We start from the raw sequence: 27,189 nt of genomic DNA, 5'->3' as shown, positions 1-27,189 counted from the left end.
CTTCATTTTCCAAGATGGCCACCATTATATGTGTTTGGTTTCTGAACACATACTGTAGATGATCTTGGTGTCTAAATATAAGTTTCTGAGTAAGGAAAATTCAATTTTCTCTGATTTTACCAAATTGAAAACCTCTGTTATATAATCAAGAGGAAGATGGATGATCACAAGCCATCAAACCACCAAACTGAACTGCTTGAATTTTTGCACCAGGAGTAAAGCAGCATAAAGTTATCCAAAAGCAGTGTGTAAGACTGGTGGAGGAGACCATGATGCCAAGATGCATGAAATTAAAACTGTGATTAAAAACCAACCAGGATTATTCCACCAAATACTGATTATTTCTGAACTCTTAAAACTTTATGAATATGAACTTGTTTTTCTTTGCATTATTTGAGGTCTGAAAGCTCTGCAACTTTTTTGTTATTTCAGTCATTTCTCATTTTCTGTAAATAAATGCTCTAAATGAGAATATTTTTATTTGGAATTTGGGAGAAATGTTGTCTGTAGTTTATAGAATAAAACATTAATGTTCATTTTACTCAAACATAAACCTATAAATAGCAAAGTACTCTAGTACTCTTCTATTCTATCCTTCAATATGCTGTTTGTATTTGGTTTAGCGTTAGCGTGTTAGCGGCAGGCTTCCTGACCTTAAACAAAAGGAAGCTGCGGGCGGCCGGGGTGTACAGCTGTTCTGCTGTGGAATTTTACCCATCATGCACCGTGTGTCCGTTTATTCTCCTCAGATTTGCAAACACAGTGTTTTACCTGCGAGAGGAAAATAAAAATGCAATTCATCATACAGATAGTAGACGCTGTGGAGCAGCACAGTCTGATGATCAGGAGATCTAAACCTGGAAAAGTGCTCTACTAAAGCTTTAAATACGCTCAATTACAGAGTGCAGTGTGCTGCGTATTAAGATACAGGGTCTGTAAACAGACCCATTCCGACAAGGCAAGCAAACCAACCAATTCAGAAATCAATATTTGGTGGAATAATCCTGGTTGGTTTTTAATCACAGTTTTTAATTTCATGCATCTTGGCATCATGTTCTCCTCCACCAGTCTTACACACTGCTTTTGGATAACTTTATGCTGCTTTACTCCTGGTGCAAAAATTCAAGCAGTTCAGTTTGGTGGTTTGATGGTTTGTGATCATCCATCTTCCTCTTGATTATATTCTAAAGAAACTCATCATTTTAAAGTGCATCAGCGAATTTGTGTGGTTTGTTGAGGCCCATTTTGGTGCGTTTAAGTTTTTGCCTGTGTGAAAACAAACCAAACCAAATGTCGGGAAAACGCTCCAAGTAAAAAAACTCATCAACTAATTCAGACCAGATAAACCAACTACAGAACTACAGGTGTGAAAATGGCCTTAATTAGTAATTGTTTAAATAAATGATCAAATCTTTACACCTTACTAGTGCAACTCAAAAAATTGATTATCCTTGAAAAGTTCATTTATTTCAGTAATTCAGTTCAAAATCTGAAACTCGTATAATACATACACTTCCCTCTGCTGACAACTTTTATGGAGATTGGATTATGGATTTCATTTTCCAGCAGGACCGGGAACACTGCCAGCACTGCAGAAAGTACCAATTGTTCTTAATATATAATATTCAAATTTTCTGAGACACTGATCTTTGCGTTTCTATTGGCTGTAAGCCATAATTATCATCAACAATAAAATTAATGATCGATTAAAATAGATCACTCTGTGTTTAATACATCTATATTAAATATGAGTTTTACATTTTGAACTGAATTACTGAAATAAAGTAACTTTTCAACGATAATCTTCAAATTTTTTGAGATGCACCTGTATTTGGCCAAACACCAAATGTGTCCAAATATTTGTAGTCAGCATATATTTAGTGCATCCCTAGTGTGTGTGTGTGTGTGTGTGTGTGTATGGGTGTAGGCGTGAATGACCTGTGAGCTTATGCAGTGTACTGAACCTGTGTGTGGGCTACAGGCTATATATATATATGTGAAAAAAGAGAGAGAGAGAGAGAGATGGAGAGTAAGTCTGAAAGACGGAGAGAGAGAACAGTATATATAGAGTAGAGAGAGGACGTGTGAGTGCTGAATATAGATATAGGCTATTCTGTTCTCTGTGGGGTTGCAGATTTTCAATATATGACAACCTCAGAATAACTCACATAAAACCACGATTACAGTTTATTTCACAGCATTGTAGATTAATACTGAACTATTACCTATTAAGAAAAATGTGGAATTATTTATTAAACAATAAAGTGTTAAAAAAAACAATATGTTTTATATTTTACATTCTTGATTCGATGACAACTTTGCAGATCTCTGCTGGATTTTCTCTGCTGGATCTTCTGGAATTCAGGCTTTCAGTTAACAGCTGTGCTGAACTCATCAAGAGTTAATTACTTGAATTTCTTGTCTCTTAATAAAGTGTTTGAGAGCATCAGTTAAAGTAAAGTGGTGAAGAGGTAGAGTTACAGGTATACAGTGAATAGTGAATATTTGAGTAATGTTCTAATCCAGATTACAGAGTTTTAAGAGTTATAAGAGTTTTCATTGTTGCACAGTTATTTAACACTTTTAAGTTACTACAGAGTCCTTATGTGTTCCTTCACTAGATCACTTCAATATTAACCCCTGTATCATGATATTTATCATATCATCACATTCACAAATTGTTGGTGCACGTCTTGCTGGAGCATCTGTGACCAAGACAGCAAGTCTTTGTGATGCATCAAGAGCCACGGTATCCAGGGTAACGTCAGCACACCACCAAGAAGAACCAACCACATCCAACAGGATTAACTGTGGACGCTGTAAGAGGAAGCTGTCTGAAAGGGATGTTCGGGTGCTAACCCGGATTTTATAAAAAAAAAACATAAAACCACGGCTGATCAAATCACGCAGAATTCAATGTGCACCTCAACTCTCCTGTTTCCACCAGAACTGTCCGTCACCACAATCAATTATTGTGCTCTAAAACCAGGTGTTTCAGTTTTATGCTCCAAACCCTGTAGATGTAGAAATAGAAGAGATTGCTTTATTATAAAATAATTATATGCATGTTGTGTGTGTTTAGGGTTGGATGAATGAGATCCACAGCTATGACCCGGAGTCGTATCACGCCACACTCACCCACTCAGTGTACGTACGCCTGGAGGGCTCCGTGCTCCGCCTCTCCAAACCCAACCGCAACATCCCCCGCCGGGCCAGCTTCAGCGAGCCCAAACCCGACGTCACCTACATCAGCCAGAAGATCTACGACCTGACCAGCAGCAAGGTGAGACACTAACGGTCACCATGTGGGCTTTTGTTACAGGAATAGAAAAAACTCCTCTTCTTCTTAAAACAGCAGGTCTCTGAGTTGTTTATGATGCTGCACATGATGAAACTCTTCCTCATCCTCTTCCTCATTGTCTGCAGCAGCTAGTAAAAGAAAATATTCAGAAAAAACGAGTCGATCAGGAAAAGCACCGTGTCTACATCAACCCGTGAATTAGTATTCATTGCCCCGCCCACCTCGGGTCGGGACCGCCCACAGGCAGAGCTGAAGCCGGGCAGCGACGCCGTCTCGTCAGATAGGAGATGACTAACAGCGCTAGGAACAGCATGCAGTTCATTCCTGTGTTATTTGTGCGAATAACACATCAGTGTTTATATACTTTACCCAGTAATTCAGAGTTAAGAACAAATGGTTAGAATTAGTCTATGGAGGAAAAACACCACCAGCCAAGTACAGTTGAGATAGATAGGTGTTTAGATGTTCAGAACAGTTCTGTTTACACTGATTAATAGTAAAAATCCACTTCAGGGTGCACTTCACTTTCTGGACCTGGACTTTGCCCATCTTTGTATGTAACGAACTATAGGTATACATAGGATCTCCGGTGGATTTGGCGTTTTACAGAGACATTGTAAATACTGTTATTAGTGTAAAAATGTCTTTATTTTAAAACATTTGTCCAATCAGAGCCGATATGTTTGTAAGTATGAATATTTATAAGCAAGAGCCGAAATGCTCGTTTCTCCCCGCCCACCACACTCCTCCACCGGACTAAAGAAGTGTTATACCGGATCACCGGAGCATTTTTTTGTTCACAAAAAAAAACAACCAGCTCACATGGCATTCATTCATACTAGAAACACAACTAGACATTTAAAAATGAATAAAAAACAATGGAATAACACCTTTAGGTTCATCTCAGACCATCTCCTGAAGAGGTGTGAATGATCAATTAGATTTGGATCTGTTTTAAATGCGTCTCAGACCACCTCTTCAACAGGTTTTAATAATGGATTTGTGTCTGTTATAATTTTGTCTTAGGCCAATTCCTAAAGTGGTTTTGATTGGTTTGATTTGTATCTGTTTTAAATGCATTTTAGACCACTTTCTAAAGAGGTTTAAGTGATCGATCAGATTTGTATCAGTTTTAAGTTCATCTCAGACCACCTACTGAAGTAACTTGAGTGATCAATTGGATTTTTATCTGCATTTTTAAATGCATCTCATACCCCTTCCTTAAGAGGTTTGTGTAATGGGATGTGTTTCTGTTTTAAGTTTGTCTCAGAAACACCTTCTGAATTATTAGTTTAGTTAACAATTTGATTGGAAAAAAGTGGTACGAACTGATACAGCCCTGCAAACCCCTGTTGTTTTCTGTTCTAAGGGATGTTTAGTTATTAATTATTTGGTGTGAAACCCACAGTATGGTAGCACCTGAAATGTGCTGTTCCTGGTTCTGCAGATCTACCTGGTTCCCCACAGTCTGGCGAGGAAGCGAGTGTGGAATAAGAAATACCCAATCTGCATCGAGCTGGCCAAGCAGGACGACTTCATGTCCAAAGCCCAGGGGGAGCGTCCCGACCCCGCGGAGGAGAAGACTCCCGCCCCGGTGGAGAAGAGCGAGGGGACAGCGGGAACCGAGGACAACAGGAGACCGTCCTCAGACCCTGTCCTGTTCCTGTTCGGGAGGACGGGCCGGGAGAAGGAGGAGTGGTTCAGACGAATGCTGCTCGCCTCCAGACTCAAAGCTGAGATTAAAAAACCTCCAGGCCTTCCCTCACGTAAGATCACGATCAATACCTCATGATTTATAGTTAAATATGAGCTAAATTTAAAAACCAGAACGCATTGCAAAGAAAACTGCAACAATATTACAGTGGTGATTATGAATTTTACACATTTCTGACTAAATATGAGCTAAATATTTATTCTTATCTTATATTTCTCAATTTATTTCTTTCGTTATTTTATTTTTAATAGTTTTATATTATTACTTTTTAACTCATTTTAATTGTTTTTTTATTATTTATTGTAATGCATTGGATGCAGGATGCAAATGCAGCTTGGTTTTATGATGTGACATTAAAAAAATTATAATTGAGACCAAGACTAAAACACTAAGACTAAAAAACAAAGACTATAAAACAAATGGTCTAAACCAGGTCTAAACAAACAAAGAAGTTAAATAAATAAACAAAGATTCAAACAATATAAAGCAAGCGAACCAGAATTTAAAACAAAAACACAGAAAAAACATCCAGACAGGGTCAAACAAAAAGCACGACAGAGAACAAAGGAGCACATGGGGTATTTATGCACAGGCACAGACAAGAGACACCTGTGAAAGTAACGAGGGGGCGGGGTTACAAATAAGACAGAAGGAATTACAGATGACAGGGTGAGGCTAAGGCGGGGACAAAACCAAAACAAAAACAGAGGACAGGAGTAGGAAGGACCAAAAAAAAGAAAAGACACGAGACAGACACAGGCTAAGATGTGACATTTATAATTAGCAATAATATTTTTATTGTACTATGTAAGTTAGTTTTAGCATAATTTTTACTGTTTTTTTATTTTATTAATCTCTTATCTCCTTTTTATCTTAATGAAAAATTTTATATCAATTATTTTACCCTATAACACCCTTATTTTTGTATCTATCTTTATCTTTTTAATTCACTGTTATTTTAAATGTCTTTTAATTTTAAATTATTCAATTTTATTATCATTTTCATTGGCTAGTCAACCCCTGTTTTTGTAAATGCTCGGCTACTTTAAAAATGAGGGTTTTTCTCAATGTAGAGCCAAAGTTAAGATTTATTGATTGATTGATAGATAGATTGTTTGAATGATAAAGCATCATTAGATTTTCGATAAGTCTTAAAAGTAGATAAAGAGAAACCAGTTAAACAAAAAATATTATATTTGAACATTTATTTATTAAGGAAACCCAAACTGTGGCCACACATTTTTTTTTCTTTTTGTACGTAATGCCACCTTTGGAGTTTTCCTTCATCCTTGCACATCTTCCAATGCACATTATTGTAGTTCTATGTTCTCCTGATGGTGGAATTTAGCATTAGCCAGTAGGAGAAATTGGGCCTTTAGTTGCTTAGAAGTTCCCTTCGGTCCTTTTATAAGTTCGCAAACTTTTACATGCATTGCTTTTGGTGTGAACTCAAGATATTCACAATTCTTTATCTAATTTCCACCAACAGCTTTTGTCCCCTCCCACGGGCGCAGCAGCAGCCAATCAGGCGCTCTCTCTCACAGTCGCAGCAGCAGCCGGGGCAGCCTGGACGACCTGCTGCAGTCTCAGTCTCAGACCCGGCAGAAAGACCCGGGGGGCGGAGCCAAACAGAAAGTTCTGGACTACAACGTCTACATGGCCAAATACATCAGCCAATCATCAGGGAGCCCTACTGCCAGCCCCGCCCACAGCACGGACAGCAGCCCGCGGACCGTCAAGAAGGTACCGATAGAGTATTAATATACTAATAAAAAATAAAAACTGTAGATACTGGCATTTCTAAAGTTATAGGACAAGAATTAGGTACTTTTAATTGTAGTTTTTTAAATTGCTTTAAATTTTTCTTTGGCTACTATTCCAAATTTAATCAAATAAATTCAGTGAGCTGCTCATTTTTGTTCTTTTCTTGTTGTGGGAACATGACTTTTGATATTTTTAGGCTAAGATTAGGATGTAATGTAAATAACAAAAGAGCTGTTTCATAAGTTACAATTTAACTTTTGTTCTAGAAATCAGTCCAGAACTGTTTATATGGAATCTAAAACATTTGATTAAAGCATTTTTATTGTTGAAATGTTTGTAACCGAGCTGTAGTACACAATATTTTTGTATGGATTTCATGAGTTATTTATATATATTTATATATATTTGAGAGTAACAGCTAATTTTTACTCGTTTAATGTGATTTAAAACACTTTTTAATCCTGTTTTTTTACTGTTTAGTGATGGTTTTCAAAAAATAAAAAATATGACACACAGGCTTCGAATGCAATATAAGCTGATGCAAAAATAATAATAATAATTGGATAAGGTAATTGGAGGTAATTGGACTTTATTTACTATATAGATTTTATAGTAGAATATTAGACTCTGAAAGTCTTCTTTTCTGTGAATTACAGACAGAAATCAGCTTTCTTTCTTCATCATGTTTTAAAGGGTCTGTGACACACTGTGCTCTTTTGGGTTAATTTATGCAGTTATGAATTAATACAAAAAAGGTAATTCTGTGTTTTTTCTGGTATTTGTTTTTGTAGAAAATACTTACTTTTACTAATGTAAAATTATTCTATATTTGTTTCATCACTAAAGCTTTATTTTAACCGTCTCCAGATGCATCTAAAAGCCAGGGGGGTCTTTATATTTGTCCTGCATTAATTGAATCGTCATGTTTTTCAGTTTCCGGATGGTCTGAGTTCAGAGGCCGGGTCTGAGGCCTGGGTTAATGCTCTGCTGGGTCGTATCTTCTGGGACTTCCTCAGGGAGAAGTACTGGGCTGATGTTGTGTCCAAAAAAATCCAGATGAAGCTGAGCAAGATCCGGGTCAGTACCTCTCCAGCTCTGTAACTTACAGTAACTTTAGTTCTTATTTTACTTTAAAAATTGTAGTTGTGTTTTTTGTTTCAATATTTACGTTTCATACTATTATTATTTATTATTTACATATTATTCATATTTTTTCCTTTTTTCTTATATCTGCTTTCCTTTTAATCTTACCCTCTTACTTTTATGTTAGTTAAACCTTCATTTAATAATTTTATATACTTTTATTTATTAGATGCTTACTTTTTATACTGTTATTATTTATATATTATTCATATTTTTTCATAGTTTTTTTCTTATATCTGCTTTCATATTAATTTTACTCTCTTACTTTTATTTCAGTTAAACCTTCATTTATTCTTTTTATATTAGTTTTTTATTAGTTCCTTTTATTTAGGTTAAACCTTAATTTTATCATTTTATATCAGTTGTTTTATTAGCTGCTTACAATTCTCTTTTTTTCAATATTTACTTTACATACTGTTATTATTTATTATACATATATTATTCATATTTTTCCATTGTTTTTTTTTATATCTGCTTTCATTTAATTTTACGCTCTTACTTTTATTTTGGTTAACCATAATGTAATCATTTTATATAAATTTTCTATTAGATGCTTACATTTTTCTTTTTTCAATATTTACTTTTCATACTCTTATTTTTTATTTATTTATTATTCATATTTTTTTCATTGTTTTTTTATGTCTGCTTTCATATTAATTTTACTCTCTTACTTTTATTTCAGATTTTTCTTTTTATATTAGTTTTTTATTAGATGCTTACATTCCTCTCCCTTTTTTGTCCATTTCACATGATTGCATACTTTTTTTTTTTTTATTAGTTTCAATCTTTGTTTATTGTAAATGCTCAGCTGCATTGGAATTAGGGTCATTCTTAATTTATTGTACCTACAAGTTCATGTAAAGGTTAATTAATTGTTTTCCTGACTTTGTCTTTTGGGTATCTTGTTGCTTTGAGTTTAAAACTCTAATGTTTTCTGTGTTTAGCTGCCGTACTTCATGAACGAGCTCACGCTGACTGAGCTGGACATGGGCATGGCTATACCCAAGATCCTGAGATCCTCCAAGCCTTCAGTCGACCATCAGGGTAAAACACTGTCTACTTGTATATAATGATATGATGATGCACTTGTAATAAAATACATACATATAATAAATCCTGCACCTAAAAACTGGGATTACACATATGGATTAGCCATTGACTGGATCTTTAGGCTAAATCTGAAAAGTCATTGCACACTCACAGAAATATTTAACCCTAACTTTTAAGATTTATGTAATTTTATTACATGACAAATTCCCATTTACTTTTTTTTAGTAATTTTAACACAAACCTATCAAATAGGCCGTATGTGATGCATATGCATTCGTGTAATACAGCTTATTTATTTTAAATGCATAATAATCAGGTTTATGTAATGAGTATTAATAAAGTATAATTACTCTAAATTAATAACAATAATGAGTGTATTTATTTTAAATACATAAAATATACAGTTTGAATTATAACAAGCGTAACCAGGTTACCTATTCAAAATGAATTGCATATATTTATTTGAATTAAACGTCTATGTTTAAGGAATAAACCAAATGAATCAAAAGGCATCACATTTATGTAATTCATTTCCAATCAGTACAATTATAATAAGAACAATCAGACCCTCTTGTTGATTAAACAAAGCTTTATTAATAATAAAGCCGAACATAAAAGAGACACAAAATTATAATTTCTTAAAATCACATCAGTCATACTTTTGACCCAAGTTTGTCAAAAATTTTCCTTCAATATTACTGAAGTACTTTTTTGTTTAACAAATATTGTTTAACAAACATGGAGAACTCCAGTGTAAAATTGACTTTGGCAGTAGTAAAAACTTGTAAACTTTGTTTTAAATAAACTTGTGCATTTTTAAAAGTTATTAATGCCTCGTTTTAGATGTCAGGGCTCTGCGGATTCTACCAATGAGGTGTTGAAAAAAAATCTGGAAAATACCCATCCCCAATGAGAAGGTTTGGAGAGGGTTGGATAGGAGAGGAGTAAACCTTACCCCTACAGGAGCTCAGAGAGAGGAGGTGAGTGGAGAAGGCAGAGGGTAGAAGAGAGGGAGAGGTTTGCCTCCTTTCCTACAATTTTCCCTGAATCAATGAACAGTTTTTCATATCTACATAACTGATCTTTCAACAAAATTTGAATGCTTCGACAACCAAGGTACAAATTTATTAAACAGCTATTTCCCTGGCGTAACCTTCAAGAACCAAGGGACCATTTTAACAAAATCCGGTCTTACTGTGTGTGGGGGAGGTGGTATTTGCCAACCGAATGACTGGAACAATTTGAGTTTCAGTGCATGCACTTTTGGTGTAAGCTTAGTTGAGTCCAGGTCAATCAGGGTTTTCTGGTACACCTCAAATGTACGCTTCAGGCTTTTTGGATAGCTCAAGTTGAGTGCATAAATCTGCCCATAAAGCAGCACGCATGCATGGCTGACACTCTTCAGGTTAAGGAGAACGTCCAGGCCATCCAGCACAACACCAACATCAGCAAAGCGTCCATCACCTGGACAATCAGAACAATGTCCCTCTGCTCAGACAGTGTAGATGCCCATAGTCTTCTCTGCAATGCGAGCCTCAGCCTCTCTGGATTCAATGTCCTGGAATATAAAGAGAACAGAATGATGTTCTGTGTGACCCTAACAATGACCACCAAAATCTAAGCAGATCTAAGATGCATTTTGTGTTCTTGTTAACATGAGATTATACACACTCTGTCTTGACTACTGTCAAATTGTGCACTTTTCTGTCAAGGTGACAACAACAATTAAAACTGTCAATTATCCTTTACAGTAGCAGACTAGCTCTTACATGTTTCTGGGTTGATCCCCCACTGAGGTTGATCTCCTCACTTCAATACAGGGATTTCTGGCGAGACTGTTGAGACTGCTCCTTTCCCAATGAAGCCTTTGACCTGCCAGAAAAAAATACAATTAACAAAACACCAACTAAAAATACGTAGATATATAAAAATACAGAATCAGGAACCCCCACTTATTTTGTTGAAAGATCAGTTATGTAGATATAAAATAAACATTCCTTGATGCAGGGAAAATTGAAGGAAAGGAGGCAAACCTCTCCCTCTCTTCTACCCTCTCTCTGCCTTCTCTACTCACCTCCTCTCTCATAAGCTCCTGGATAAGGGTAAGGTTTACTCCTCTCCTATCCAACCCTCTCCAAACCTTCACTTATGGTTGAGTTGGAGGGAGGATGATAGGGAAGAGAAAGGACCAACCATTGTTTATCCTAATCTTCTGTCTCCCCATTTACCGCTCACCTGTTGGAAAGTTAATAATCTAGTTAATAATCCACCCCAAAAGCAAAAACAATTCATGTTTCCAACTACACTGCTTTATGACTTACCCTTTGACATCTGGCTTCAGCTTTATGTACTGCCTCAGATCCTCAGCTGCCTTTTGACAGAGAAAAACAAAAAATATCCCATTGTTTCTCTTCATGGGCAGCAATCCTAAACATTAATGGTCTGCTTAAGGAGGAAAACAACATTATCTTTGTAAACTACATAAAAAAGGAATAAGAACAAAGAATCAAACATACCATGTATTCTTTAACCAATATGTCCAGGTCTTCACTGAGGTAGATGCTCAGACAGCTCAGCACACAATTACACCTCACATTGATGTCTTCATTCTACAAAAAGAAAACATAATTTATGCTTGTCAGTGACAAAGACAAACTAACACACAGAAGCTGAGGCTAACAATGTCAGTTACATTTACCTTCTTCACCACACCAGCACCTTGCTTTACTCCACTCAGGTTGATCAGGTTGTCTGTCTGACCATCCATACCTAACTCATACCTAGTAGGTAATGAACTGTCACACAATTTGCAGAACCTGTAAATGAAGAAAAAGAACAATGAATCAATTAGATCATCTGTAAAATGAGCTGAAAATACCTGAAAAACCAACACATCCAACCTTGTCCAAAATCAAAATGTGTAAGCCTAAGGAGTTTCGTTGTACTGTGAAATCAACCATTTAATGTTTTAACATGCTTACTCTAAACATTTGGAATTGTAAACATTTTATCCAAATTATTATTTACAGTCCATACTAACTACAATATGACCTACATTTTGACATGTACATTTTTTAACTTATACTTACTAAATCTATGTTGCAACATGGAGGTGAGAAAACAGGATAGGAAAAGTAGAAAAATACTAGGTACCTGGAGAAAAAAGAATATCAGTGAGAAGAATTTAACATTAAGTTCTGTAACCCAAGCCAGTAAATAAATAAATAAAATATAAAATTTAAATATAGTACTCTAAAAGGCAGTCACTCACCTAACAATAGCTAGCTGACAGTCCTGATTCATGACTCTTGTTCAGTTTTTTAGTTTAGATAATTGTAGTTGAAAAGCTCACTTTACTATATGAAAATCTTTACATCTTTGATCTACACTATTTTTTTCATAAAAATGCATTTGCAAAACAATCACATTTAATCTTTAAGCAAACAGACAGAGCCTAACATAATATAAAATGAATAGGCTAAATGTTGTGGACAAAGGGAATGCCATCTGGCTCGTTTAATGTTAATAGTAGTCATTTTAACTGACATTAAAACAAACTGGAAAGGGTTAGTTTAGTTCAGTATCGAGCTGTATTACCGAATTAGCCAAGATGCCATGTAATAGCTAGTTTGTTAGCTCTAATGCTAATGGCATTGTCTGGAACAGCAACGTGGCCAAGATAAAACTGCTTAAAATAAGCACACACTAACTTACATAAATGAAGGAATATTTGTGTAATATGAAATAAACTACACATTTAGGTCACATTTGGCAGTAATACAACATGTCTTGGATTGCTTACCTTCTCACATGGACGTAAGTTGTAGCCACATTCAACTGCCAGTCCAGACCATAATAGTTTTCTTCTTCTTCTTCGAGTTTTATAGCAATTGGCAACCAACGTAAAGGGGCATTACCGCCACCTACTGGCAGGACATCGTTTCCATTTTCCCCATTTCACTTCTCATAACTTTTATGAAAACCAATCACATACATTTTACATAACAGGTTCTTGTTTGTTTTAGGGCTCTGATTATTTAAACCATGTTAGTATGTATTAACTAATTACATTCAATACATTTTAGAATTGGTTAAATTATCTAGATAATAATAAATTTAAATGCATAAATATAGAAAATATGAGCTTTTAAATAAAGTCAAATAGATGTAAATGCATAAAAATTAACTCTGCCATGAATCATTTCTGTGAGTGCAGAATTGCTATAAAACCCCTAGCACCTCCTCTACCAGTCTACTGCTCTAATTAATCTATAAACTGAACAGTTAGCTCTATAATAGATAGATAGATAGATAGATAGATAGATAGATAGATAGATAGATAGATAGATAGATAGATAGATAGATAGATAGATAGATAGATAGTTTACTGCCTAAATCTACTAAAGACCTCTCCACTTTTTGAACATTGCACACTAAATATGCTGCACTTTTTTGTTTTGTGGTAGATTTTTGTTACATTTTTTAAATTTTGTTACACTACTATTATTTTTACAAAAAAAAGGGTTTTAATAAGTTACTGTTTATAAAATACACCATATACAGCTAATATTAGCACCCACACTGAACAGTGCAATCTGGTAAATGATGGTCGCTGGCAGCATCTGGCTACAATTGTCCATGTGAACAATAGTACAAGTTACTCTGTCAGAAATGCAGAAATCACATCCAGATTCAAAGCAGGAGACCCCGCCCACATATCCCACAGGTCCATGCAGCATTCTTTAGCTTTCATGGCATATGGCAAAAGTCATGGGACACAATACTAATCTAATGTCCTATGATATGTGTCATTTAATGTCATACAACATGTTTTTTAAATAATATAATCTACAATCTATACATTTTAAGAGTTTTTAAATTTTTAAACCTGCTGTTTTGTTAATAATAACTGTAATCGCTGTAGAATAAAATATTGTGAGCTCAGGATATAACTCATAATGAGACGACTGGGATTAGTGAACATTTTCACTTCGTGTTCTCTCACCCCTCGTGTCTCGGTTTAAGTCGATAAAAGGATTTAATCTGTACAGTCAGTGCAGTTATTATCAGATCTTACAGGTATTTTATCACCAAAGGAAAAACCTTTCGGATTAAAAAAGGAGCAGATATTAAGAGAAAAAATTATATATATATATATATGTGTATATATTAGTGAATATAGTAACTCTGTATTGTAGTAGAGAAGTGGGCGGAGCTTCTTCTGGTCATGGTGAACATAAGGCTTGTGTTGTGTACAGTAGTAAAGTTGTAGTAAAGTGGTATTAGTGAATATAGTAACTCTGTATTGTAGTAGAGAAGTGGGCGGAGCTTCTTCTGGTCATGGTGAACATAAGGCTTGTGTTGTGTACAGTAGTAAAGTTGTAGTAAAGTGGTATTAGTGAATATAGTAACTCTGTATTGTAGTAGAGAAGTGGGCGGAGCTTCTTCTGGTCATGGTGAACATAAGGCTTGTGTTGTGTACAGTAGTAAAGTTGTAGTAAAGTGGTATTAGTGAATAATATAGTAACTCTGTATTGTAGTAGAGAAGTGGGCGGAGCTTCTTCTGGACATGGTGAACATAAGGCTTGTGTTGTGTACAGTAGTAAAGTTGTAGTAAAGTGGTATTAGTGAATATAGTAACTCTGTACTGTAGTAGAGAAGTGGGTGGAGCTTATTCTGGACATGGTGAACATAAGGCTTGTGTTGTGTACAGTAGTAAAGTTGTAGTAAAGTGGTATTAGTGAATATAGTAACTCTGTATTGTAGTAGAGAAGTGGGCGGGGCTTCTTCTGGACATGGTGAACATAAGGCTTGTGTTGTGTACAGTAGTAAAGTTGTAGTAAAGTGGTATTAGTGAATATAGTAACTCTGTATTGTAGTAGAGAAGTGGGTGGAGCTTCTTCTGGACATGGTGAACATAAGGCTTGTGTTGTGTACAGTAGTAAAGTTGTAGTAAAGTGGTATTAGTGAATAATATAGTAACTCTGTATTGTAGTAGAGAAGTGGGCGGAGCTTCTTCTGGACATGGTGAACATAAGGCTTGTGTTGTGTACAGTAGTAAAGTTGTAGTAAAGTGGTATTAGTGCTGGTTGTTGGTGTGTAGCTGAGTTCACGTTGGGGTAGTGAACTTTTCCACTGATGCTCAGGAAGCCGCCGACCGCCTTGCTCAAAGGATCAGCAATAGCTCTGAGCCAATCAGAGAGCAGCGTGTCTGAGAATTGACCTTTCACGGGCTGGTGGGGGGGAGTGGTGTTCGTGACAGTGAGGGCTGGAAGTGTTTCCTCATTTAGGACGGAGCCGCAGGAAGCGACAGTGTGATTATAGTGATGTCAATGAGGGAGCATCTTCACAAGAGTAGTAGTACAGCTCTGAAAATATTATATATAAGATTTCACTTAAAAATGATGAGTTTCTTTGATTTTACCAAATTAAAAACCTCTGTTATATAATCAAGAGGAAGATGGATGATCACAAACCATCAAACCACCAAACTGAACTGCTTGAATTTTTACACCAGGAGTAAAGCAGTATAAAGTTATCCAAAAGCAGTGTGTAAGACTGGAGGAGGAGAACATGATGCCAAGATGCATGAAAAAAACTGTGATTAAAAACCAACCAGGGTTATTCCACCAAATATTGATTTCTGCTGCTGACATATGGAAAAAATAAGTTTTATATATATACAGTATATATATATATATAAGTTTTATAAATGGGTTTGACTGTAATAATCCAATAAAAGTGACACCCATTAATATGAATAGGCAGCATAGCATCCTTGGAGTGTGCCAATCTCTCTTCTACTCACTCTAAATACAGCTCCGGATAAAATCACTTCAGTTTCTGAATCAGTTTCTCTGATTTAGCTATTTATAGGTTTATGTTTGAGCAAAATTAACACATTTGTTTTATTATATAAAGTACAGACAACATTACTCCCAAATTCCAAATAAAAATATTCTCATTTAGAGCATTTATTTACAGAAAATGAGAAATGACTGAAATAACAAAAAAGATGCAGAACTTTCAGACCTCAAATAATGCAAAGAAAACAAGTTCATATTCATAAAGTTTTAAGAGTTCAGAAATAATCAATATTTGGTGGAATAATCCTGATGGTTTTTAATCACAGTTTTTTTTCATGCATCTTGGCATCATGTTCTCCTCCACCAGTCTTACACACTGCTTTTGGATAACTTTATGCTGCTTTACTCCTGGTGCAAAAATTCAAGCAGTTCAGTTTGGTGGTTTGATGGTTTGTGATCATTCATCTTCCTCTTTTTTCAATTTGGTAAAATCAAAGAAACTCATCATTTTTAAGTTGTTTCTTATTTTTTTCCAGAGCTGTATAATAATCATTGATTATTATTATTCCTCTTCTGCAGGTCTGTGGTTTGATCTGGAGATCTCCTATAACGGATCTTTTCTGATGACTCTGGAGACGAAGATGAACCTCGCTCGGCTTGGGAAGGAGGGAGAGGGTTTAGGAGAGCAGGGAAAAGAGGGGTAAGAGTTCAGTCCTGCACGCCATCATCAGAGAGAGAGAAGGATGAAGAGAGACCAACAAAGAGAGCTGGAGAGAAAGAGAAAAACAAAGAGAGACAGAGAGAAAAACAAACAGAGAGACGAAGAGAAAGAGAGACAAACAGAGAGAGAAACAAACCGAGAGACAGAGAGAGAAAGAGAGATACTGAGAGAGAGAGAGAAACAAACTGAGAGATGGAGAGAAAGAGAGACAAACAGAGAGAAAGAGAAAGAGAGAGACAAACAGAGAGAGATGGAGAGAAAGAGAGAAACAAATGAAGAGAAAGACAAACAGACAGAGATAGAGAGAAACAAACAGAGAGAGAGACAAATAGAGAGACTGAGAGAGAGAAAACAGAGAGACAGAGAGATATGGGAAGAGGGAGATCGAGAAAATGAGACAAAGCGAGAGAAAAAAACTAATGGAGTGAGAGACGGAGAGAGAGAAACAAAGAGAGAAAGATGGAGAGATAGACAGATAAACAAACAGAGAGAGAGAGGCGGAGAAAGAGAGAAACAAATGGAGAGAGAGACAAACAAAGAGAGACGGAGAGAGAGAGACAGAAACAAACTGTGAGAGAGGCGGAGCGAGAGCGAAAGAAACAGAGAGAGAAACAAACAGAGAGACGGAGAGAGAGAGAGAGAGAGAGAGAGAGAGAGAGAGAGACAGAGAGAGAAACAAACAGAGAGAGATGGAGAGAAAAAGAGAGACAAACAGGGAGAGATGGAGAGAGAAAGAGAGAGAGAAACAAACAGAGAGAGAGAGAGAGACGGAGAGAGAAACAGAGAGATAAAGAGAGACAAATACAGAGAGAAAGAGAGAGAGAGAAAAAAAAGAGAAACAGAGAGAGAAACAGAGAGAGAAACAAACAGAGAGAGAGAGATGGAGAGAGAGAGAGAAAAACAAACAGAGAAACAAACAGAGAGAGAGAAGAAGATATACAAACAAACAGAGAGAGGTTGAGTGAGAGAGAGAAACAAATAGAAAGAGAGAGAAACAGAGAGAGAGACTGAGAGAGATAAACAAATAGAGAGAGACAGAGACAAATGGAAAGAGAGAGTTAAACAAACAAAGCTCTCTATCCGGGTCGGAGCTGGAAGTCTGAACCAAGTCTTTCTGACAGAAAATTTACTTAACAGCCCTGATTTAAACTGTTGGATTTTGATTTTGAGAATCACTGAAAGTAAGATTTCTTGATTGCTTTGTTGTAACTTGATGTTTCTTTGTTTGTTTCTCTTTTCTTCTCTCCGTCTCTCCATCTTTCCTCTGCTCCTCTGCTCTCTGTGGATCCTCTGTGGAACTGTTGGGTTGTTGGTGAGTTGAGTCTGGTGCTCAGGTTTATTAAACCCTCCTGTCTGTCTGTTTTATAGACGCTGTATTTCTGCTGCAGCTCTGAAAATCTGATCCTAACCCTGAGATCTGAGATCTGCAGCTCTGTGTGCATTAATAAAATAATATAATATAATAACTCCATTTCTGCTGTGGAGTGTGGGCGTACTAATCTACCGCTGATCAACAGAAGGGCCAGATGGGATCAGTGATAGCGCTTATGTAGCAAATTCCCAAATTCCAAATAAAAATATTTTAGTCATTTAGAGCATTTATTTGCAGAAAATGCAAAATGTCTGAAACTACCAAAAAAAGGTGCAGAGCTTTCAGACCTCAAATAATGCAAAGAAAACAAGTTCATATTCATAAAGTTTTAAAAGTTCAGACATAATCAATATTTGGTGGAATAACCCTGGTGTTTAATGTTCTCCTCCACCAGTCTTACACACTGCTTTTGGATAACTTTATGCTGCTTTACTCCTGGTGCAAAAATTCAAGCAGTTCAGTTTGGTGGTTTGATGGTTTGTGATCATCCATCTTCCTCTTGATCATATTCCAGAGGTTTTTAATTTGGTAAAATCATAGAAGTGCTCTCTTATTTTTTTCCAGAGCTGATTTTAGTTACGATTAAATTCGCCATGACAGTCATTTTTATTAGTAAATATTCACCCGCCTTTTACTTTCTGTAAAATTAGCCGTAAACCTCAAATATAAGTATTAAATAATATAAATCAAATCAAATCAGGTTTATCGTCACATTACATATATACAGAACACACTGTGAACAATGTACTGTAATAAAATAAAATAGAAAATCTACACTTGTTTATTCTTAGCTCTTATTTCTTGTTTTAGTAATTTTCTTAGTTTTTCATTTGTTGAATAGTTTTGTATTATTGTTATCTTTTATCATTGTAGTTTATTATTAGTAGTTTTAATATTTGTATTGCACAATGTAAGTTTGTTTTAGTTTAATCTTTACTGATTTTTGAGTTTATTAATCTCTTGTTTTCTTTTTATCTTAATTTCTTATCAATTAAACCTCAAGTTTTATTTGATCTATTATCTATTTTTATCTTTTATTCACTGTAATTTTATATACGTATATATTTTTTAAATTTAAAATGATTTAATGTAGTTGGCAAGTCCATCCCTTTTGCCTTAAGTCCAAATAGGGTTTAAGCTGTTTAATTGTTTAATTTATACAGTTCTGGACACAAATAAAAGAGAGCACTTAAAAATGATGAGTTTCTTTGATTTTACCAAACTGAAAACCTCTGGAATATAATCAAGAGGAAGATGGATGATCACAAGCCATCAAATTTTTGCACCAGGAGTAAAGCAGCATAAAGTTATCCAAAAGCAGTGTGTAAGACTGGTGGAGGAGAACATGATGCCAAGATGCATGAAATTAAAACTGTGATTAAAAACCACCAGGGTTATTCCACCAAATATTGATTTCTGAACTCTTAAAACTCGTAAAACTTGTTTTCTTTGCATTATTTGAGGTCTGAAAGCTCTGCATCTTTTTTGTTATTTCAGACATTTCTCATTTTCTGTAAATAAATGCTCTAAATGAGAATATTTTTATTTGGAATTTGGGAGAAATGTTGTCTGTAGTTTATAGAATAAAACAACAATGTTCATTTTACTCAAACATAAACCTATAAATAGCAAAATCAGAGAAACTATATATTATAGTTTATGTTTTTATTTTTAGGTGAAGGCCGCGCACGTACTGCCTGGCTGACAGTGATGAGGAGTCGTCCAGTGCTGGATCTTCTGATGAAGAGGATCCAGCAGAAGATCCTGAGATATCAGGAGTGGAGGGGTGAGTATGAAGAGCTGCTGTAGCTGATAATTATTTCACAGTTTGGGAATCAGATGTCTTTGAGTTTTCCAGAGTTCCAGAATTTATTTAATCTACATTAAAACATTAATCTAAGGTCCAGGAACAGAAATCGCCCCGAAAGCAGAGAGAAAGAGATAAATGAATAAGTGATGACCCTGACTCACTGTCCCCTCGTCCCCCCGCAGCTACGTCGGGGGACATCGTCCCAGCAAGATCATGCGCTTCGTGGACAAGATCGCCAAGTCCAAGTACTTCCAGAAGGCCACGGAGACGGAGTTCATCAAGAAGAAGATGGAGGAGGTGTCCAACACCCCCCTGCTCCTGACGGTGGAGGTGCAGGAGTGCCGGGGGACGCTGGCCGTCAACATCCCGCCGCCCCCTACAGACAGGATATGGTGAGTTCAGATCAGTTTATTCATATTTCTGCTGCACTGTTCGCCTTTTACATGAATGAAGCTGGTCTGAAGCCTTTATACGTGTTCTCTGTGCGCCCTCTGCTGGTTATATGAGATACAGGCTGAGAAAAAATATGGTTCTACAGTATTTAGAACTAAAAATGGGTACTTTGATTAATGCTGGTATTTGGTGCTATTAAAAAACATTCTAAAGCTTTTGCGCTTTTGTTTTTTAAATTGACAGGGTAAGAGAGAGAATTATTGGCTTTAATAACGAGAGAAAGAGAGAAATTACTGTTTGGTGCAAGTCCAAGCTAATTAAGGCCAATCCAAACAAAACAAATCAAACCTAATCAAGCCAAGATTAAACAAACCCAAACAATTTAAAACAAACAACATCAAACCAAAACATTCCAAATATCACCAATCAAAAAATCAAGCCAAACCAAACCAAAACAACACCAGCGTCAGTAGACGTTAATTACAGGTTGAATGTTGGTCATGACATCAGATGACAAATTTTTATGTCAAGATAACATCTAATGCTGTTACCAAACAAACCAGACAACACCAAACCAAGCCAAACCTAAACAATGCAAACCAAACAACACCAAACCAAACAAAGACAAACATCAATCCAAACTAAACTAAACCTAAACAATTCAAACCAAACACCAACCCAAAGCAAAAAACACCAACCCAAACCAAATCTAAAGCAAAGAACACCAAACAACGCCAAGCCAAACCCAAACAAACCAAACCAAACAACACCAAGCCAAACCCAAACCAGACATATCCAAACCAAAAACACCAACCCAAACCAAATCTAAAGCAAAGAACACCAAACAACGCCAAGCCAAACCCAAACAAACCAAACCAAACAACACCAAGCCAAACCCAAACCAGACATTTCCAAACCAAAAAACACCAACCCAAACCAAATCTAAAGCAAAGAACACCAAACAACACCAAGCCAAACCCAAACAAACCAAACCCAACCACATTAAGCCAAACCCAAACAAACCAAACCAAACAACACCAAGGTAAACCCAAACCAGACATATCCAAACCAAACACCACCAAGCCAAACTAAAGCAAACCCAAACAATCCAAACCAATCAAAATTAAGACAAGTTAAACCCAACCAATCCAAACAACATCAAGCCAAAGTAAACTAAACCCAAACCAAACAACACCAAACAAGGCCAAACTCAAGACAAACCAAACACAAACCAAACCACATCAAGCCAAACTAAACCAAACCTAAAGAATTCAAAACAAACATCATCAAACCAATCAAAAACAAATCAAACCAAGCCCTAACAAACCAAACCAAACAACACCAAACTAAACCACACCTTTAGCTAACAACACCAAAACAATCCCAACCCTCAAATCAAACCAAACCCAAACAAAACCAAACCCAAACCACATCAAGCCAAAAAACACCATGCCAAGCCAAAACAAGCACAAACACTAAACCAAACCAAGAGGAGAACACTTAACTTCTTCAGAACAGAGCAAACGACTGTAGTTGTGTAAACACTTTAGAAATGTGTAATGTAGTGTAATACTTGTTTACATCACTGCCGTTCTGGTAGATCTGGGGATTATATCAGTTTCTAGACTCAGTAACCGGTTGTTGATCTGCAGGTATGGATTCAGAAGTCCACCACACCTGGAGCTGAAGGCCCGACCCAAACTCGGGGAGAGGGAGGTCACGCTCGCCCACGTGACCGACTGGATCGAGAAAAAACTGGATCAGGAGTTTCAGGTACAGCCGGGTTCAGTTTTTTTCCGGGAGGGGTTATGTATTTAGCTCAGTATATTTCCATCACAACAGACCAGCTGTAAGCTGTTAACCAGTGATTTTTTTTGCTAAAAATGACCTATTCTCTTTAAAAAAAAAATTTAGCTTTAAGTTAATTTGATTTCCTTACAGCAAAATTTTGTACAATAGATTTTCGGACCTGAAGAGCTTATAAGACAACAATAAAGGGAAGAAAACAAGGAGTTCTAAAACTTTTAACCGATAGTGTATATTCACTTACAGCTCTGGAAAAAAAAAGAAACCACTTAAAATGATGAGGTTCTTTAATTTTACTTTTGATTTTATCAAATTGAAAACCTCTGGAATATAATCAAGAGGAAGATGGATGATCACAAACCATCAAACCACCAAACTGAACTGCTTGAATTTTTGCACCAGGAGTAAAGCAGCATAAAATTATCCAAAAGCAGTGTGTAAGACTGGTGGAGGAGGAGAACATGATGCCAAGATGCATGAAAAAAACTGTGATTAAAAACCAGGGTTACTCCACCAAATATTGATTTCTGAACTCTTGAAACTTTATGAATATGAACTTGTATTTCTCATTTTCTGCAAACAAATTATGTAAATGGAATTTGGGAGAAATGTTGTCTGTAGTTGAATAAATAGAATAGAATTTACTCAAACATAAACCTATAAATAGCAAAATCAGAGAAACTGATTCAATCAATCAACCTGTATTTCCACTCGGTAAATACATTGAGGGTACATAAAGGGATTGAAAATTAAGTTTAAATTATAAAAACAAGCAAAGAACGTAAGATTTAATTAAGAAAAAATAAAATAATTAAAAATAGAAGGATATGCAGACAGGCTAAAACATAGAGCAATAAAACAAAGCGATGGTCCCACTTTATAATAAGTGTCCCTAAGTACTATGTAGTTACACGGTAATAATCCATGTAACTACAGTGTAACTACTGATGAAGTACACATTGTTACAGATTAACTACAGAGGTACAGGTTATGTAATTACACATGTGTATTAAGGTTAATTTTGACATGTGTAAGTACACTCCCGCTAGTACACATGTGTAATTACATAAACTGTTCCTCTGTAGTTAATCTGTAACAATGTGTACTTCATCAGTAGTTACACTGTAGTTACCTGTATTGTTACTGTGTAACTACATAGTACTTAGGGACACTTATTATAAAGTGGGATCAAAGTAAATGATGGAACTAAAATAAATAGTAATAAGTAAGAAAATTATAAAAAAATAAATGGATAACTAAAAGAAATAAATGAAATAAAAAGGTAAAAGGTCAAAAGTAAAATCAGTAATAAAACAAATAAAAGGATGAAATTGAGTAAATGATTAAAATGAAAGGGATAAAAGATAAAAAGACAAAATAATTAAAAGAAAATCTTAAATTTTTTCCAGAGCTATATCTGTTCTTATCTAATAATGACTTTTCTTCTGTTAATTTTTTACAGAAAATATTTGTTATGCCAAACATGGACGACGTATGGCTTCCCATCATGCACTCTGCCATGGACACGCGGTCCAACCTGAACTTGGTTACTGTGATTTCTGATGCTGTGAAATCTGAGGCGACCCTGGACCTGGAGGATCCTGCAGAAGAGCTGTGAACCTGCTGGAAAACTGCAGAAAACCTGAGGAATGTGTTGGATACTGGTGGTGCCTGCTGGGTAATGGGGAGGGTAATCATCCTCACTGTTTACTCAAGTGGTTTTAAGCTCGTTTGGGTCTAAATGCATATTAATAATGCATTTATTACAGGAAGAAGCTGGAAATGAACACTTTTATATTGGTATTGGTGTAATGTGAAGTATCGTACAGCAGGGGAATGGATGGATCCATGGAAGAACGTATAAAAGCAGCGTATAGAACCAATCACCTGTATGCTATACGCGACGCCTCACTGCTCCAGCGCTTTTACCTCTCATTTCCAGGTGGGTTTAGGCGCCATCTTGGCCTCCATGGCATCAACCCGGGAGCGAACGAACTTAATCCAGGATAAAGAGTCTGAATTCAGTGCCCTGCAGCACAGCGATCTCTGAATAATGTAAACTAAACGATGGATGAATGAATTTTTAATTCAGATTGTAAAGCGATTCGGGAGATTATCAGATTTGTGTGCCATGCTGATCTGCTTTTCGCATCGGAAAAAAATGTGATTTACAGCATCAATAACCAATAAAACCAACATCAACATCAACATACATATAGAAAAGAAAGTACCTGCCGCCACCGACCTCTGCCAATCACATTGCTGCCTGAGGAGGCATCTACAGCGGTGCGTAAGAGTTTTTGGAGAAAAATGACTAATTTTCTATATTTCTGTGTAAAATTTGATCATTTGACATTTTTCACAAAAACGTAGAACTAGAAAGAAGAACCAGTGGAATCAAACAAATGAAATTAATTAATAATATATTATTTAGACTCATTTTTTAAGTGAGAAAAATTATATACAGCTCTGGGGAAAAAAGTCACTTTCTGAATCAGTTTCTCTGATTTTGCTATTTATAGGTTTATGTTTGAGTAAAATGAACATTGTTCTATGAACTAAAGATGCAGAGCTTTCAGATCTCAACTAATGCAAAGAAAACAAGTTCATATTCATAAAGTTTTAAGAGTTCAGAAATAATCAATATTTGGTGGAATAATCCTGGTTGGTTTTTAATCACAGTTTTAATTCATGCATCTTGGCATCATGTTCTCCTCCACCAGTCTTACACACTGCTTTTGGATAACTTTATGCTGCTTTACTCCTGGTGTAAAAATTCAAGCAGTTCAGTTTGGTGGTTTGATGGTTTGTGATCATCCATCTTCCTCTTGATTATATTCCAGAGGTTTTCAATTTGGTAAAATCAAAGAAACTCATCATTTTTAGGCGCTCTCTTATTTTTTTCCTGAGCTGTATTCTGTTTCTAGCAACTAAACGTTTCCAGTAACTGTTGTTTGATTAGGAATTAGGAATTTTAGCCCCGCCCATTTCTCCTCCTTACTAAACACCCGCCTATATAATTTCTTTTAGATTAAGCTCAAGACCTTGACTTGTCCCGATTTCAAAACGAAATTCAAAATTAATTCTTCTTTATTCTTTGTTTTTTGGTATGATCACATGTGCACATGTGCTTGGGTCGTTGTCTTGCTGCATGGCCCATATTGTTCTCTTGAGATGCAGCTCATGACTAAAATGCTGTTTGTTTTTGTCGACTAAAACTAGACTAAAACTAATAATAACCAAAAGACTAAAATGTAACTAAAACTATTATGCATTTTAGTCAAAAGACTAAAACTAAAATTAAACTACCAAAATTGTCAAAATTAAAACACGTAATGCAGGATCATTACCCTCTATAACTAGACTAAAACATATATAATAACCAAAATACGAAAATGTGACTAAAACTATTATACATTTCAGTAAAAAGACTAAAACTAAATCAAAATCACCTGTCCAAATGTAAACTGTCACAGATACGTAATACCGGATCATTTCTCTCAATAAATTAATAGCGAGTCTAATATTTGTATCATATTTGTTTGATTTGATTCTGCTAATCTATGTTTTTTAGGAATTTCGATAAAGTTTTAGGTCAAATCTTTGCAAAAAATATTGACTAGACTAAAATGCTGTTTGTTTTCATTGACTAAAGCTAGACTAAAACTAATTATAACCAAAAGACTAAAATGTGACAAATTATTATATATTTTAGTCAAAAGACTAAAAGTAGATCAATATTACCTATTGTTATTCATTACCCTCTATACATTAATAGTATTTCTAATATTTAGTTTAGTTTTAGGTCAAATCTTTGCAAAAATATAGAAAATACTTCACGAACAGTCCAGAAACCTCTATGCTCCGCTGTATGTGGCATCTAATTATGCAATTAGATCAGTTTCACTGTGCTAAAGGACACCAGCTACGTCCCCACCCCCCCTGAAACGCGTCCCTACCCGAGCTGGCTGGTGCAGGGGGTACGAACACGCCGCTTTCTGTGGACCCCGAGTGTCTTCTCTCAACCATTGCCTTTCTGCAGCCGTCTGGAAAAATGACGCGGCACCTCCACCTCCGTGCCGAAGAAATCGACGGAAACGATGGAATTTTACACTAAAAATCAAATAAAATTCTCTCTGCCATGAACTTGTATATCATTGTGCAATATGGAGAAGCCATCTGAATGTAGAAATCATCGCCTGATCATCTCCGTTTTTATTTCTGGTCGTTTTTCTAGATTTCATTTGTGCTTTTTACTGAAGTTCTAAAACAAAAGCTTGTGTTCTGTCTGAGGTTGTGTTTATGAGTTATTGAAGATCTGTGATATTGTTTTATTTGGATATTAATTATTATAACTCTGTTAATTCCAGTGATCTCTGAACGTATATGTTACTGTTTGACATGTTGATATACAGTAGCTGGTAAACAGTCCTTCACACCTGGAATTAACATGCATTTAATGTCCTGATCCAATCAGTGGTGGACTTTTTTATGTTTTATAAAATTTGTGCATCACTAATAACAATTTACTTTGTTTTATACCATTAAATACAGTTTATCTCATTGTGAGAGTACCTATAATCCATTTCTCCATTCGAGGAGCAAGTATAGAACCAGACAGAAGATTTAATTCACCGTAAATTCTGTATTTTTTAATTATTTTAAAATGTCCTGTATTGTAGATTAATACCAAACTCATTCAAACTATGAAAAAAAAGGTGGAATTATTTAGCAAACAAAAAAAATGTTTTATATTTTTTTAACGCCTTTAAGTAGCACCTTGCTTTAAGTAGTTAAACCTCTGAAAATGCTTTGTACTGTATACAGGCTTTAGGTGTAGGTGATACAAAACCCTTTTTTCAGCAGTAAAATAACTTCTAATTCTAAATTCTAAAAATTGTTTTCTCTCTACTCCACTTAATAATTCCAGATCAGGAATCAAACCCAAATTCTGCAGGTTTAAAAATAAAAACGTAAAAATTAGACAAACATAATGAAACTAAAGGTTTGGAGACATGAACTGTTTATTTTGTATTTAGGAAAATATTGAATTTAAAATGAAGTTCAGGTTAACCAATCATGCGCTCATAAGAATTTGAACATTATAATAACTTTCATTAATATATCCTTAATTAATAATTAATAATTATTATTTTTCACATTTTAAGGAATAAAAAAGTTGCTAACGTGTTTGTAAATATTATTAGACGCTTTGGCAAAATTAACTGCAAAGTGTTACCCATTTTATTTTTGACATTTTAGCAGATTTACTTAAATATTTTTGTATATATTTTCTATTACAATTACTA

At 35.5% G+C, this 27,189-nt stretch overlaps 1 protein-coding gene and 1 long non-coding RNA gene across 2 annotated transcripts in view; one reads left to right on the top strand and one right to left on the bottom strand.

The window, feature by feature from the left end:
• Positions 1 to 26,989, top strand: part of tex2 (testis expressed 2) — a 53,712-nt gene extending 26,723 nt beyond the window's left edge. The window contains exons 4-13 of the mRNA XM_022671410.2: positions 3,083 to 3,283; positions 4,749 to 5,067; positions 6,505 to 6,758; positions 7,713 to 7,856; positions 8,867 to 8,966; positions 16,358 to 16,478; positions 19,553 to 19,657; positions 19,864 to 20,073; positions 21,727 to 21,847; positions 23,343 to 26,989. Coding sequence (XP_022527131.2) covers positions 3,083 to 3,283; positions 4,749 to 5,067; positions 6,505 to 6,758; positions 7,713 to 7,856; positions 8,867 to 8,966; positions 16,358 to 16,478; positions 19,553 to 19,657; positions 19,864 to 20,073; positions 21,727 to 21,847; positions 23,343 to 23,498 — 1,731 coding nt within the window. The 3' untranslated portion in view covers positions 23,499 to 26,989. The remainder of the gene's footprint in view (positions 1 to 3,082; positions 3,284 to 4,748; positions 5,068 to 6,504; positions 6,759 to 7,712; positions 7,857 to 8,866; positions 8,967 to 16,357; positions 16,479 to 19,552; positions 19,658 to 19,863; positions 20,074 to 21,726; positions 21,848 to 23,342) is intronic.
• Positions 9,533 to 11,265, bottom strand: LOC125784460 (uncharacterized). The gene is made up of 3 exons (XR_007427273.1): positions 11,047 to 11,265; positions 10,742 to 10,844; positions 9,533 to 10,530 (listed from the first exon to the last, which is right to left on the bottom strand). It is a non-coding gene; the product is annotated as an uncharacterized LOC125784460 (long non-coding RNA).
• Positions 26,990 to 27,189: the final 200 nt, after the last annotated feature.

Source organism: Astyanax mexicanus, chromosome 19, assembly GCF_023375975.1.
Source record: "Astyanax mexicanus isolate ESR-SI-001 chromosome 19, AstMex3_surface, whole genome shotgun sequence".
In the NCBI taxonomy this organism is placed as follows: domain Eukaryota; kingdom Metazoa; phylum Chordata; class Actinopteri; order Characiformes; family Acestrorhamphidae; genus Astyanax; species Astyanax mexicanus.
The sequence above is the reverse complement of the archived record's forward strand: the minus strand, read 5'-3'. Positions and strand labels throughout refer to the sequence as shown.